Raw genomic sequence first — 13,742 nt, forward strand, 5'->3', positions numbered from 1 at the left:
TTTTTTTTTTTTTTTTTTTGGTGGTTTCTTAGAGTGACTAAAGGACTGCTTTGCTCTCAAAGTAGGATGGAAGAGATGTGTTCAGAAGAGACCTTTCAGAAGAAGGCACACACTTTGTATGGGGAAATTTTCTTTTTTAATTTACAGCAGAAAGAATATAAAGCATTCAGAAAACATTTTCCATATTTTAAGGGCAATTCAAAACATTTTGCATGGTTCCAGCAGCTGAGTTCTTCAACAGATCCATTGATTCAGTGATGCTTTACATGCACAGTTACAAAAATAAAACTTACAAAAGAGAAGACATCTATACTAGTTTTACATGCAAGTCTTGGGGACCCCCCATTGGGCACCAGCTATTGTGTGGAACTGCCATAAGCGTGCAACCAGAGAGGGGGTTCATGTTATATTCTGTATTTCTTTCACACAGTATTACTGCTGTCGAATGTGTTTCACAAAGGAGCGATTCTATTATCAGAAGACAGAAGATCTGGCTCCTGGCACTTGGGAATTTGAATTTTCCTAGAAAGCTGCACTGACTTATCTTAGGTGAAAATGTTAAGTTCCACAACCAAGAAGAGGGTTTGAAGAATCACTTCACTGCGAGGGAGTGCTCCTCCCTCCCCAGTGACACACTGAAGGGTTACGGCCCGACACAACAAAGCACTTGGGAGCTGAGCTGGCTTCAAGCATGCCAGGAGTCCTGGAGCTGTGCTGCAGAACTGCCTGCACGTTTAACAGCCAGCACAGGCTTAAACGTTTGGCTGAAGCAGGATCTAGATTAGTAGATACACCACCAGGCCCATGGATCTGGAAGAGTAATTTGAAATAGCTCTGTATATTACTGAATCGTTTTTCTGTAAAGACAAGGAATTAAAACATTTCCACTGAGGTCACTACTCTTGTTAGGAACAGATCAATTCTATATTGTCACGTATTGGTTAATGGGTGCAATATTTCAGTTTCAAAATGTCAAGAGTTCTTCCAGTACTAATACAGAGCATTTCCAATTCATTCCAAAGGAGATTCTTCAGGATCTCCTGTTCTGTTTTGGCGCAAGAGTAAAATTTAACAGTTAAGGTTCCAATTGCAGACAGTAAATTGAGGCTATGAGGCTGCCCACAGGCACAGTGCGAGCGCCAGGCCATTTGTTTTGCTTTTTTTCCCTTTTTTTAAAATTGAATCAGGTCATAAAGCAGCAGTTCAGAAATGTACAAGAGAATTCTGATAATGAGCTATAGCACATCTACTGTAATTCAATGCTGGCAGTGAAAAGAAGTAATTAAAAACAGGTACAATTATAGAAAAGGCACCAAGAGCACTGACCCCAGTTTTTTTGCCACAATCTTTGTTTTTACTCTTCTTTTAAAGACACCAGTTTCAAAGCTTCCTATGTGTGAATATTTTTTGGCTTCACAACAAGCCTTGCGTTTAAACATTGCAGTTGGTGGCCGGGATCAAGCAAGAACAACTATTCCAAAACTAACAATCTCAAATTTACACAAGTTCATTCAGAAATTTTAAACTGCCACGAGTGAGACAAACAGACAGGAGCAGTTTCTGATCTCAGACACATGTACGTGACCCACAAGTAATGACACGGACTTCAGGAGTTTCTTCCCTTACATTCCTGTGTAATGAGGATCAGAACTGGTTCCCATTGTTGAGAATCTGTGACAGTTTTAAATTAGTAGTTCAATTTTAAAAAAATCTAATTTCTTTGGCTCCTCACTATGTGGAAATAGCAATATACCATGACACCCCTACAGGATCAGTTTGCATCTTTTTTTTAATTTTTACTTAATTTTTTAAAATTTTTTGTGCAATTTTTATTACATTTTCTGACTTCCAGCAGGAGATATGAAAATGTGAAACATATTTTCTACTTTCGTACTATTTATTTATTTTTTTTCATTTTATGTTCATTCTAAGTGTTCTTTATTGGAGTGAGTGTATGGTGTTAAGCTAGATACGGTTTTTGTACTCTTATGATTATCTGCTTTGCAAAAGTAACTTAATTTTCTTAAGCAATATTAGCATTCACATTACTTGGCACCATTGGCAAAAGAAAAAAGAAAAAAAAAAAGACGGGGGTAAAAAAAAAAGAAGGAAGGAATACATAAATTAAACCCAACTGAACCAAACTCCTGGTAGCCAAAATCAAATGTAAACATATCCTTTTTTTCTTTTTTTTTTTTTTTTTTAAAGTAATGTTGCTCTGCCTTTTTTCCTAAGTCTAAATACAGTAGCTCTTTTTTGCCATTTAGTCATGCTTTAGCAAAAATGTTCTTCTAAAGAACATTTAAAATAAAGTTTCTTATAGTGAAATAAAGTTTTTGTTTCATTTTACAGACCATAGCCACTAATGCTTTGCTTTGTTCATTTCTTTTTCTTGAGTTCATGCACATATCTCTTTAATATATACAATATGTACAAACAATACATCCACACTCTTCTCGTTCATTCAGACAAAACTATACAAATAATAATTTTATCTTGCCAAGTTATTGACCCTTTGTGAATAAAATATTTAGTAATTAATCAATATATTCCCTTTCAAATATTTTTTTCTCATTTTCCATTTCTACCTTCTATATATACAGAAACTGCCCAGATTTTGATGAAGTAGCCAAAATAAGAAATTTACTGGCCAGAATGCAGCACCACTGATCTTTAGGTGGCATAAAATGTCCAGGCAACATATGTACGTGACTCTGCAAAATGACAAGAGGTTTGACAAGTACGTAAGAGAAAAAGCTACATGTTTTACAAATTATTTGAGAACTTAATTAAAACAATAGTACATGAAGGTAAGGCTAGAAAATAAAGTGCTGAATATGAGAGAAAGTACATGACAGTTGATATGTTTGCAGGTTCTAGTAAAAATACAAAAAAAAATGTGTAAAACTTGCTTAAGCTGCTCTCTCCATTCCTCATGCAATACCCGTGTCTCTCATACACCAAACCCCTCCTGTAAGTTCCCACGGGATGTATTAAAAACCTGCAGATTTAAAAAGTTGCATTAAGTGTGCTGTAGAGGTTTAAATAAAACACAAAGGACAGGAGTGCGAAGGAAATGAGGATGCATGGACCCAATAAAGATGTACTGATCTAAGCCCCTCCACTGAGACTCTCAAAGCTTCAGTTTCTTGGAGATGACTGACAGGTGCAGGAACAGCATTCTTGTGTTGCTTGTGCATTCCCACCTTTTCTGAACAATATTTTTGGTATAATATTTGTACAGTTCCACATGTTGTTTAATACAGCCCTATATGAAAAGGATAATTAATCGCTTCTTCCTTCCTTCTCGGAGAATGAAGCAACTCACGATTTCCTCCTGGTGTCTTGTTTTCCCCACGATCCAACAGAAGATTGAGTTCCAAGATGTCTTGCTGAACAAATTAAAAGTTGTCCATGAAAGTGCAAATGCAATGACCAAAACATTACTGTTAAAATCCTGCAGCTGGTATTTCCAGAACTGCAGTGGGTATTTTTGTTGTTGCATGTCTCTGCTAAAAACAGAAAATGAAAACAGTCTGAAAAGCAATGTCACATTGCTACGGGATGCTGCTGCGTATCTTCAAGTTCCTTGGCCTTTTTCAATTCTTTCACTCTGAAAAAACGAAGAGGAGCTATGTAACACTTCTATTACAAATCTCTTGAAGACAGAACAATCAAAAGGATTCATCACTCCAACCTCCCGTGCAGAAGAGGCAGCTCCCAGAGACACGACAGGAGGGCAGCACCTTCCCAAACACCATAAACAGTTGGAAGCGCAAGAACAGGCCACTGCAGATCCCAGACAAACACGTTTGGAGAGACACACTTGGTTCCAGCTACTGCTTTTCCCCAGTACTGGCAACTACAGCTGGGCTTCGTTCTGGTGTCAGCCTGATTGTTTGGGCCTTCCTGGACTGCTGTTCCCCACCTGACCCTGCAGCTGCTTCCTACTGTCCCAGCAAAGGGGCTGCTCAGTGCTGACCCCTTTTCTCCACACAGTGCTGTGGCAGTGACAGCACAGTGGGGGAAAATTAGTCTGTCCAGCTTGGAAAGGAAGCCTGGTGTTGATAGAGAACCTCACATAATGAAGTGTTTATATACAAGCAGAAGAACCAGAATGGGTGTGAAGAAAGGTACTTTGTTTCACAAGTGCTCCAGCTGCTGTGCCTGTGTGTTCTATGCTGTTGGCAGTATGTCCCTGTGTTTACCCAGCAGTGCAGGACACTGTGTGCCAAGGGAGATGAACCTCCAGTGTGCAAATCACTCTTCCTAGATGTGGCCTGATGCCCCAGTTCTCAACTTTCTCAAATGCATGCTCTACAATACCTCCTCTAACTCACCAACACAAGAACTAAACCATCACTGAAAACTGAAAAAGTTGAAAATTAAATTAAAGGATGAATAGAAGGGAGTAATTTTAATCCCATCCAGTAGAACAAAGCTCTGCACTAGAGCTGGGGCACTAGGAAACCTGTTCAGGCTGAGAACCTGGTTCTGTGTCAGTGCAGGCTCTCTGAAAAGGAGCCAGACCAAATCCAGAGGCATTTCTGTGCTGCCCCAAAGGTGCCCAGCTCTGCCTCTGCTTGCAAGGAGTTTCTCTGCAGTGAGATCCTTTTGCCACCTGCATCCACATGTCTTCCCTCTGCTCCTGCAAGGGGAAGCTCCCCTCAAATGGAGCAGATTACAGAAAAAAAAAAAAAAAAGAAAAAAAAAAAAAGGTGATTTAGCTAAGCGTGTATAGGGTCAAGTGCTCACATGATGTTGCAAAAACTTGAAAGGACAACTAACAAAGGTATAGTACAAAAAATAGTGTCAGGGATGCAAGTCTGTGTAATGCAACCAGCTACAAGTGAAAGAATTTAACAAAGCCCAAGTAAATAGAATTAATAAAACATGTCAGGAGAGCTGAGCAGCAGCAGTGACAGTTTGCAGCTACTGTGCATAGACTTACACCCACAGATCTTTTGGCTCTTGCACCAGCCTGCTAATATAAGGATATAATAAAGCTATAAATTGATCTCTGTATATACACCTCCATTTCACTGCTTTATTTATTCATTTTTCTGCTTGTAGTATTAGTCAGAACCACAGTGAAAAGGGAGCTGGCTGCTTTTACCTCTGTTTTAGCTGACTCAAAGGCTCTAGCACTCAAATGCACTCTCACTCTTTATGAAATGTGGCCAATAGGGGTCAAATCAGACTAACCTGTATGCAGGTTAGACCTTTGTTAATTATCCTGACTCCACTTTTGGAGAAGATCATGTATGGAAAGACAGAGGGCTCTGCTAGGCCAAATGCACACACTGTGTTCAGAGTCTGAAGGCCACTGCTGGAGAGAGAGACCCTGGCATTCCTGAAATGCGAGCCCAGCAGAGGAGCCCAGCAGGCTCTCCCAGGTGCCAAGCAGTGCTCTGGTCCCCAGGCTGAGGAAGGGACAGCCAACAGCACCAGGGGCTCTCAGCTCCTACTTGGACAGTGCTTAGACACTGCTACAACTTTACAGAAAAATCTCCTGCAGGAAGATTTTGGCTCTTTTAGCATTTTAGCTGGTGTCTAAAAGAGCCTGTTCACTTTGAGAGACTGGAGGCTTCAGCACTGCACAGAAGGCAGCAACAAGCCTCTACTCAGGCTGACACCCTGAGTTCTAAGTTCCCTGGGGTTCTTCATGCTTGGTACAGCCAGATCCCCTTTTCATTGCAGGAAACATAGGAGGGCTGAAACAGTAAGCCAGAATAGTCACAAATGACAAGTTACTCATCTCCAGCATATCTAGTTTTATTTTCTTGGAGCAGAGAAACAGCCTCTCCCTTGAATTTTCAACTAATATAAGTAGTGCACCATTTAGAAGCAGGAGAGCCAGAATCCCTGGTGCTGTGCTAGAAAAGGTGGTGTGCCTCTGTGCAAAGGACAATTTTTAAGGCTTAGATCAGCTGTGTTTAAGATACCATCAATTAATGCATGATTTGCAGTGCAACTTCCAAGTGTTTTCTGTTGCACTTCAGTACTGTAATGTAAAATTAACCTGTTATTATAGATCTCTCACTGAGAACATGCACATTAAATAAGCTGGTGGCTCTTTCACTGAGACATGCTATTCCTTACTTTAGCACTTCACATGCAAGGGCTACACTAACAAAAAAGCACTTTTACTGGAAGAATGCAAGACATGCTTTGCTGCAAACTTCAACCTACAGCATGCAGTATCTGTACTGGTGCAGAACTATTGCATCTGTTTGCCTGGAACACACATGCCAACAGAAGTTAATTACTGCAGCACTCAGCATTTGCACTAAAACAGGTCCTGTTCAGAAACACAGAATCACAGTGTCATAGAATGTTAAGGGTTGGAAGGGAACTTAAAGATCATCTAGCCCCAACTCCCCTGCCACAGGCAGGGACACCTTCACCATCCCAGGTTGCTCAAGGCCATATCCATCCTGGCCTTGGACACTTCCAGGGATGGGGCAGCCACAGCTTCGCTGGGTAACTCGTTCCAGTGTCTCATAATCCTCACAGAAAAAAATAAATATTCTTAGTATCTAACCTGAAGATCCCCTCTCTTTAAATTTGTATCAATTACTCTTCACCCTATCACTACAGTTCCAGATGAGGAACCCCTTTTCAGCTTCCCTGTAGCACCCTCCACACGACCATTTCTTCTCCAGGCTCACAAACTCTAACTTTCTCAGCCTTTGTAGGGGAGATGCTCCCGTCCTCTTATCAACTTCATGGCATCCTTTGGACTTCTCCAACAGTTCCCTGTCCTTCTTATGCTGGGGAACACCAGAACTGTGTGCAGGACTCTGACAAGAGCAGGGTAGAGGGTGAGAATCCCCTCCTCCCCTGCTACCCACACTCCTTTGGGTGCAGCCTAGGACACAATTGGTTTCTGGGCTGGGAGCACCCACTGCTCACTCATGGGGAGTTTTTCATGATCCAAGTCTTTCTCCACAAGGCTGTTTCCAATCAGTTCTCCACCCAACCTGTCAACAGTGCGTGTGGGATTGCCCCAGCCCAGGTGTAGGACCTTGCTTTACTTTGTTGAACTTCTGAGGTTCACACAGTCCCACCTCTCAGCCTGTCCAGGTCCCTCTGGATCCATCCCTTCCCTCCCGTGTGTGGCTGCACCTCACAGCTCAGTGGTGTCAGCAAACTGGCTGAGGGTCCCCTCGCCCCCACTGCCCACAGCACTGACAAAGGTGGTGAGCAGTATCCACCCCACTACTGACCACTTGTCACTGGCCTCCACGTGGACCATGAGCCACTGACCACAGCTCTTTGCATGTGGCCAGCCAGCCAGTTCTTCATCCAGCCAGTGGTCCATCCTCAAAACCACATCCCTCCAATTTAGAGACAAGGATGTTGTATGGGACAGTGTCAAACACTTTGCATTTTGAGACACTCTCCTTGGTCAGGTGGGATTTACATGCATAATGTAATAATTACTGCTGAAAAACACAGACACAAAATAGTACAGAATTTCCCTAAAGGTATAAACTGAAATCTGCCATGGGTACATTACTGGAAGATGCTATTTAGTATGCAATGGCTTAACACAAACGCTGTATTCCACAGCATTTACACACTTATGCCTCAAGATGATAACCATCCAAATTTGCCGAGCTACCATGTTTTTTAAATTAACTTATCTGTTTGTTCAGTGCAATAGAGTGTGTGTCCCACTGCAGATGGAGTGCAGGTAGGTACTGAGAGTGCTTTATTCCATTAACACACAGGTAAATATGGAAACTCACAGTCTGGAGCTGTCAGTCTCTCCTCTCTCCAGAGCTGGCCTGGGATGCCAGGGAAGTTCTTCCTTCTCCTTGGCAGCTGGTACAGGGCAGCCCTGCTTACCATGGGCTCTGCAGCAGGCACAGCAGAGTGAACTGAAGTACCTCCAAATGTTACCAAAAATGGAACCAATCCATGGCCAGAGTGTCACTGGGGAAGCTCTGAGGTGTTATTGTGAACACCATGCTGCTTCCTCAAACCATGATAAACAGGATGTGCCAGAACCAGTGCATGCACCAAGGTAATCCATTTACTTTATCTGAAATGCTTTGTCAAGAGAATCTAAAACTAATTGTCTTCAATAAATTAATTCTTTCTTGGATAGTCTGCACTGTAACCCTTCCTTGTGTCTTAGAAGTGCTTTCAGTCTTTTCTTAACTCTTCTTGAGTTCCTCACTCAGTGGCACTTGATTTGATTGCAACAATATGAAGTTAAAAGCAGGGACTGGTATTTCCTCTTCATTAATACCTGATGTAATAAACCCTCAAATTTTTCAACTGCAGTTAAAAAAGTACAGGTTGACCAGGAAAGAATTTTGGACAAATTAGGACCCTTGAGAATAGAAATCCTGAGTAAGTGCTGCTAGGAGAGATTTGAAGTGAACAGTATAGCACTGCCTTCATGTTGTAAGGCAACCTTCTTTGGTTAACATTTTCCCAGTCTTAAACTGAGGCAAGGAAGAGAACAAAGTGTAGCATTTGCAGTTACAAGCATTAATAAACTCCTGTAAGGAAAAGAACACTACTGGGATTTATAGAATTGAACAGCAGAAAGGATGTTCTTAGAGAAGATCTTTTGACCCAGTTTGGTAGACTTGCAGTTAGACTATTTTTTTAAACAACAGAGGAAATGAGGGCAATGACAGTGACAGCAGCAGGCCAGGTGCTGCTGGATGGTGTGCAAAGCTCTGTCACGATGACTTGGATCACTTCTGGGAGTGCTTCCCTGACCTGAATGGGGGCTGGGGTGAGGACAGCTCAAGTGATGCCTGGCTGCGAGTGGAGCACCCCAGAACAGGAATCAGGCCCTGGCTTTTGCAGGTCTCCAAACAAAAAGCACCATCCTATGCCAGCAGCTCTGAAACCATGCACAAAACTGCAAGGACTGTGTATCTGATTTTTGTATCTGATGAAGCTTTGAATAAACACCTCACCAAATAACATATTCTCCAGATAGTAAGCCCTTCTAAGGCACAAAGTTATTCCCTCTGCAAGTGCTGAAGAGCAGATGGAAGGAAAAAGCACGTGCAATAGAGATGACCACTGCTAAGGTGTCTGAAATCACAGCCGTGATGCTGACATACAGAAAAGGAAGAGAAGATGATTTCAAACATGAGGTTTGAACCCTGACTCCTGGGAGATACATCCTGGTTCCCAAACTGCTCCAGCCAGCCAAAGTTTCTGCCCCTCACACCATGTTGCTCACTTGGACAGTGTACAGGGGGTGCATCAGTATGTGCTGAAGCAATGTAGAAAGCAACAGCCGCAGTGAGTGGCAGCTCCTCTCCCTGTGCCCTCCCCAGTCCTGCACGGGGTGTCAGCAAATGAACCAGCCCTACTCAGAAAGAGTCCCAGCAAACAATGGCTTCATGGGTAAAGCATAACACAAAGCTGCTTCATCAGAGTGACCCCATAATGCCCAGCCAGGGAAATGCTGAATGATCCGAATGCTGAAGATCTGTTTACAGGACAGGATGCAAGAGCCAGAGAGGGCTGGCTGGTGAGTTACCTGTTGCTCTGAGAGCTGAAATGGCCTGTGGGATATTTAAGACAAGGGAGATCTTGCCTTTTTCCAGATACCTCATTTAGGCAGCAAAACAAAAAAGACAGAAATGCCCAGTAAGAATGACAACCCAGAGCATGCGGTCTGCAATTTAATACACACATCTGAGCTCCAAATACATTCAGCCCCTGCAAGAGGTAAATGAAAAAAGAAATTACTTTGAAAACTTCTGTTGCAGGTACAGTGACGCATATCCCAATATGACATTTTCACACACTGTCCTGAACTCAAACAAAGGAGACTTTCCTACCCTTTGACATTTTCCCCATTCTCTCTCTCACTCGAAGAGAGGCAAGAAACCAGGTACCTCAATGCAATGTCTGCTGCATGGCACAGATTAAAACCACATAAAAAAAATGTAAGTCCTAAATGCACAGGAGTAGGAAAAGGTTTGTTGCTAAAATGCCAAAAGGGGGAAGAGTATGCAGAGAACAACAAAACACAGGAGATGTTGTTTATTCAGGTATGAAATGCAGCTGTACTTACCAGAGAAATGACTTCAGATGCTACACACTTACTCCCTGAAACTGGAGAGCAGCATTTAATCAAACCATGAGAACATGGTGGGGTAAAGGGGCCTATTTGTACATGAAAGGTGAATGAAGACAGCTTTTATAACTCATGATCACAGGTAACAAGTGCACTCGTTCTGCCCCTGAGAGGATGGAAGTTTTGCTGTAGGCAGAAGGTGCCTGACTGGTCATCCCCTTTAGATGTGAAAGACTCGCTCCTTGATCTCCTCCAGATCGTCTCCTGCCAAGGGTAGGGCAGAGAGGATCACACTGCAGGCAGCTGTGCAATTTTTGTTCACCTCTACATCTGGACTGGGAGCGAAGCTCTCTTCTGCAGGAGGCTACAGAGGATAGTTTGACTGATATGAAGGCAAACATATGTGTAGGGGGCATGGTGGCTATCTGGAATCCCTCTACTGAAGCAGGTTTCCTTGAGATGAAAACTGAAAACTTAAAGGCAACAGCAACTGGATGTTTTTTTTCCCCAATAATTTCTACTACAGTGATTTCTACTGCAGAAGGATACCAAGTCTTGTCTCACCAGAGCCGGCCAGTAAAATCTCCTGCCTCTCCCTCTTTACTGATCCTGGTGTAATGTCATCACTCAAATAAATCCATAAAAAAATCACTCAATATGGGAAGGTTTTAAAACTGAATCCCAGGAGCAAATGCTGCAATCATTGACCTGCACACTCCCACAGCACGTGTACAGAAAACACCAATTTGTGTATTACAGACACACGTTTGCAGGCATTGCCTCAGCACGAGGGGCTGTGTCAGCCTGTGCACATCAGCAGGCCTGGGAATATTCCTGGTGTTTGTGCACTCCAGAAAAAGACACACACAGGGTGTTAGCAGAATGCAAAGCAGCAAAGAACCTTTTGCCACTACAGACTTACTTTGGCAGAACAGCAGCCAGTGCATTTTGAGATAGCTCACAGTTTACTTTTTCCAGACAGAGAGCCACCCATTTCCCCATCAGTCACACATCATTGGGCATTCCAGGCAAAACCTGCAAATGCCACCAAACTTCCAGAATCTGCTTCCTGCTGTCACATACACAAAGCCTTCAAAGTGCAACAACTGTTTCTCCTCCAACCCTGACAACTGGCCTCTGCTGACAGCAGCCCCTGCAGAGCCTGCCCTCAGGGCACGTTTTGGGCCTTTGCCCTCATTTCACCCAATTCCTACTTCATCTGCTATTAGTAAAAAACTCCAAATTTTAACTTCTAAAAACACGAGGACATACAACAAAAAATGGTAGTGTAGAAGTCATCATTTGGAAATAAATGTCATTAGCTGCTGCTCCTTTGTTAGCCAAAATAGTAAAATAGTTAAATAATGGTGTCTCCAGCAGGCTCAGGCCCAATTCATGTTCTCACTCCAGAGTCTTGAAAATGATCTCTGCAATTCCAAGTCAATAAACTCCATAATCAACAATGAAGTTTTCTTTTTAAAACATTACATGGAAGCAGGGATTCAGGCCACTCCTCCCTTGCTGGAAACAGGAGCAATAAGCACACAAATGGTGATGTTTCCAGCAGCAGTTTTTTACAAAAACCCTGCTGTCCTAACAACCTCTCAGGTGCAAGATGGAACAGAACAGCCTGGCAGCTGAGGCTAAAGAGACCTGTCATGGAAATTCTCCCACTGATACATAGAATTTTAGCTTCTTCACGTATTTGTAGCTTTGTAGGTTTCTAATATATAGTTCTAATTTATAGTTTCTAACACTTTCTTACTCTTTTTCACACTTTAAAACAATAGCTAACCCTTTTTAATACATTATGTCACACTCCTGAAATTCTGTTTAGTCTTAGTTTCAAGAAAATAATTTCCAACAAGGACATCTTGTTTTGCACCAGGATTTGACAGTCATAATAAGATACAGGGCAAAGAACCTCCTGGAGACACTCCAAGGGGCAAGCCCAAGTGTGGAACTATAGGATTTACCTACTAGATATACTAATTAATTAACGTTATTAAAAATGTAGAAATCCTATAATGCACATGCTCATACCTACATTTTCAGCACCTGAATGCTTTCATTAAAGAACTGCTCTTTATATTACCACTTTCATATTGTTTGGGAAGTTTTTCTTTTGATTCCAGGCAACACCACCTCTTGCCACCCTGCTGTCTCGCAGCCATTGATGTGACCAAGCACACAGGTGGGTGGGCTGCTCATGCTGAGAAGGAGACTCTCAACAGATGCTCACTTGGCCTTACTATAACACAGTTACAGTATATTCTTTTTTTCTTCCCAAAATGTGGATTAATAAATGAGAGAAACAGCTGTCAAGAAGCTGGCCCTATAACACAACCAGATGTGCAACTTACCAAAGACCAACTGACAGGTAAACACTGGTGCTTAACCACCTTTGGGAATAAAAAGCAATGTGAGGAGCTGTTCTGCTTCCATCTGGCTCAGGCAGAAATAAATACCCATTTCAGAGCAGGCTGCACCTGCACTGCAGCTTCCTATCATCTACCCTGAAAGTTGTTGAGCTGTTGCAGTCCCTGTCAACACAACTCATTGAGTGTGTGTGAGTGCAGACCCTGCCAGTTTCCAACATCCACTCACAGCCATTCTGGATACTGAAAAATACCCCACCGACAACGCCATCTAAGCATGCCCATGATGAATATACATGTCCTTTTTCACACATTCATGCATTGGTAACATCTACTGCAGAGCTCTGTCCTGTTACAAAAGCAGCAGTGTTAGTCATTGCAGTAGGGTTAGTTTATACAAGATTCTTTCATATAATTAATGGAGGTGAAACTTACTGGCATATCTCGGCCGCAGCCCCATGCAAGCAAGCAGAAAGCAAATATATTTAAAATGGAAGAGAGGAACTGGCTAGCAGGCAGCTACACTCACCCTTTTGTACAGCCTATGGTCCACCAGAGGGCTTCAGAGTGCAAAACAATACCAAAGAGCCATTAGACACACATGGCAACAACCATACCTTACCCAGAGCTTCACTTCAGGGAGGAGGAGACAGCACTTCTGCTTGCCTGGAGAGAAAGAACCCTTCCCACTCCTGCCTACGGGACTCCTCTTTACCAGGAAAGGACAGTCCTGTGTTTAGGTGCTTTAGGGCAGAAAGTTATAAGCAAGTAGAAAAAACCCAACACTGCCATCCCTGTGGCTTTTCTAGCTGCATCCTGCCTTCCCTGGCAGCAATCACCTCTTTTCTATCTCATTCCAAATGCTACTCCATAGAAAACACTGCAGATCATAATTCCATCTTAGCAATGGTCTAGATATCCCCCAAAAGAGTAAGTTTCCTACAAATCAGAGAAAGAATAGGAAATAGGTGGTTACCTTCCCAGTGCAAGCTGACTGTACCATACATGAATTCAGCTCAGCAAATCCAAACCCATTCGGAGCTCCCGGATTTCCTTGCAGCTCTAGATGTGTCACATCTGGGGATCATTAAGTAGGTGGAGTCTTTCCAAAATCATTAACTATGTAAAGCTTTGGTTCTGCCTCAGGACAGCAAGGCAGCTCAGCTCACAGGAGGTGTTAGGGGCAAGCTTTAGGCTGGAAACAAGCTGACAGGTTTGGGCACTGTGGGAAGATGGGTGAAGCTCTCCTGGGAGGTCAGGAAGTTTCTGTTTCTCATTCTCAACAAACAACACTTCTGTGA

General features: G+C 42.7%; 1 protein-coding gene across 9 annotated transcripts in view; it reads right to left on the minus strand.

Moving 5' to 3' along the window:
* Positions 1-117: 117 nt before the first annotated feature.
* Positions 118-13,742, minus strand: part of CAMTA1 (calmodulin binding transcription activator 1) — a 234,801-nt gene continuing 221,176 nt past the window's right edge. For 4 of the 9 annotated variants that reach the window (XM_015648184.3, XM_033519215.1, XM_033519216.1 and 1 more), the window contains 2 exons: positions 12,971-13,001; positions 118-3,613 (listed from right to left, as the gene is read on the minus strand). In XM_015648184.3, the coding sequence (XP_015503670.1) occupies positions 3,581-3,613; positions 12,971-13,001 (64 nt within the window). In that variant the 3' untranslated portion in view covers positions 118-3,580. The remainder of the gene's footprint in view (positions 3,614-12,970; positions 13,002-13,742) is intronic. The other 5 variants (XM_015648185.2, XM_015648181.2, XM_015648182.2 and 2 more) reach the window with 4 other exon arrangements.

This window comes from Parus major, chromosome 21 (genome assembly GCF_001522545.3).
Source record: "Parus major isolate Abel chromosome 21, Parus_major1.1, whole genome shotgun sequence".
Lineage (NCBI taxonomy): Eukaryota > Metazoa > Chordata > Aves > Passeriformes > Paridae > Parus > Parus major.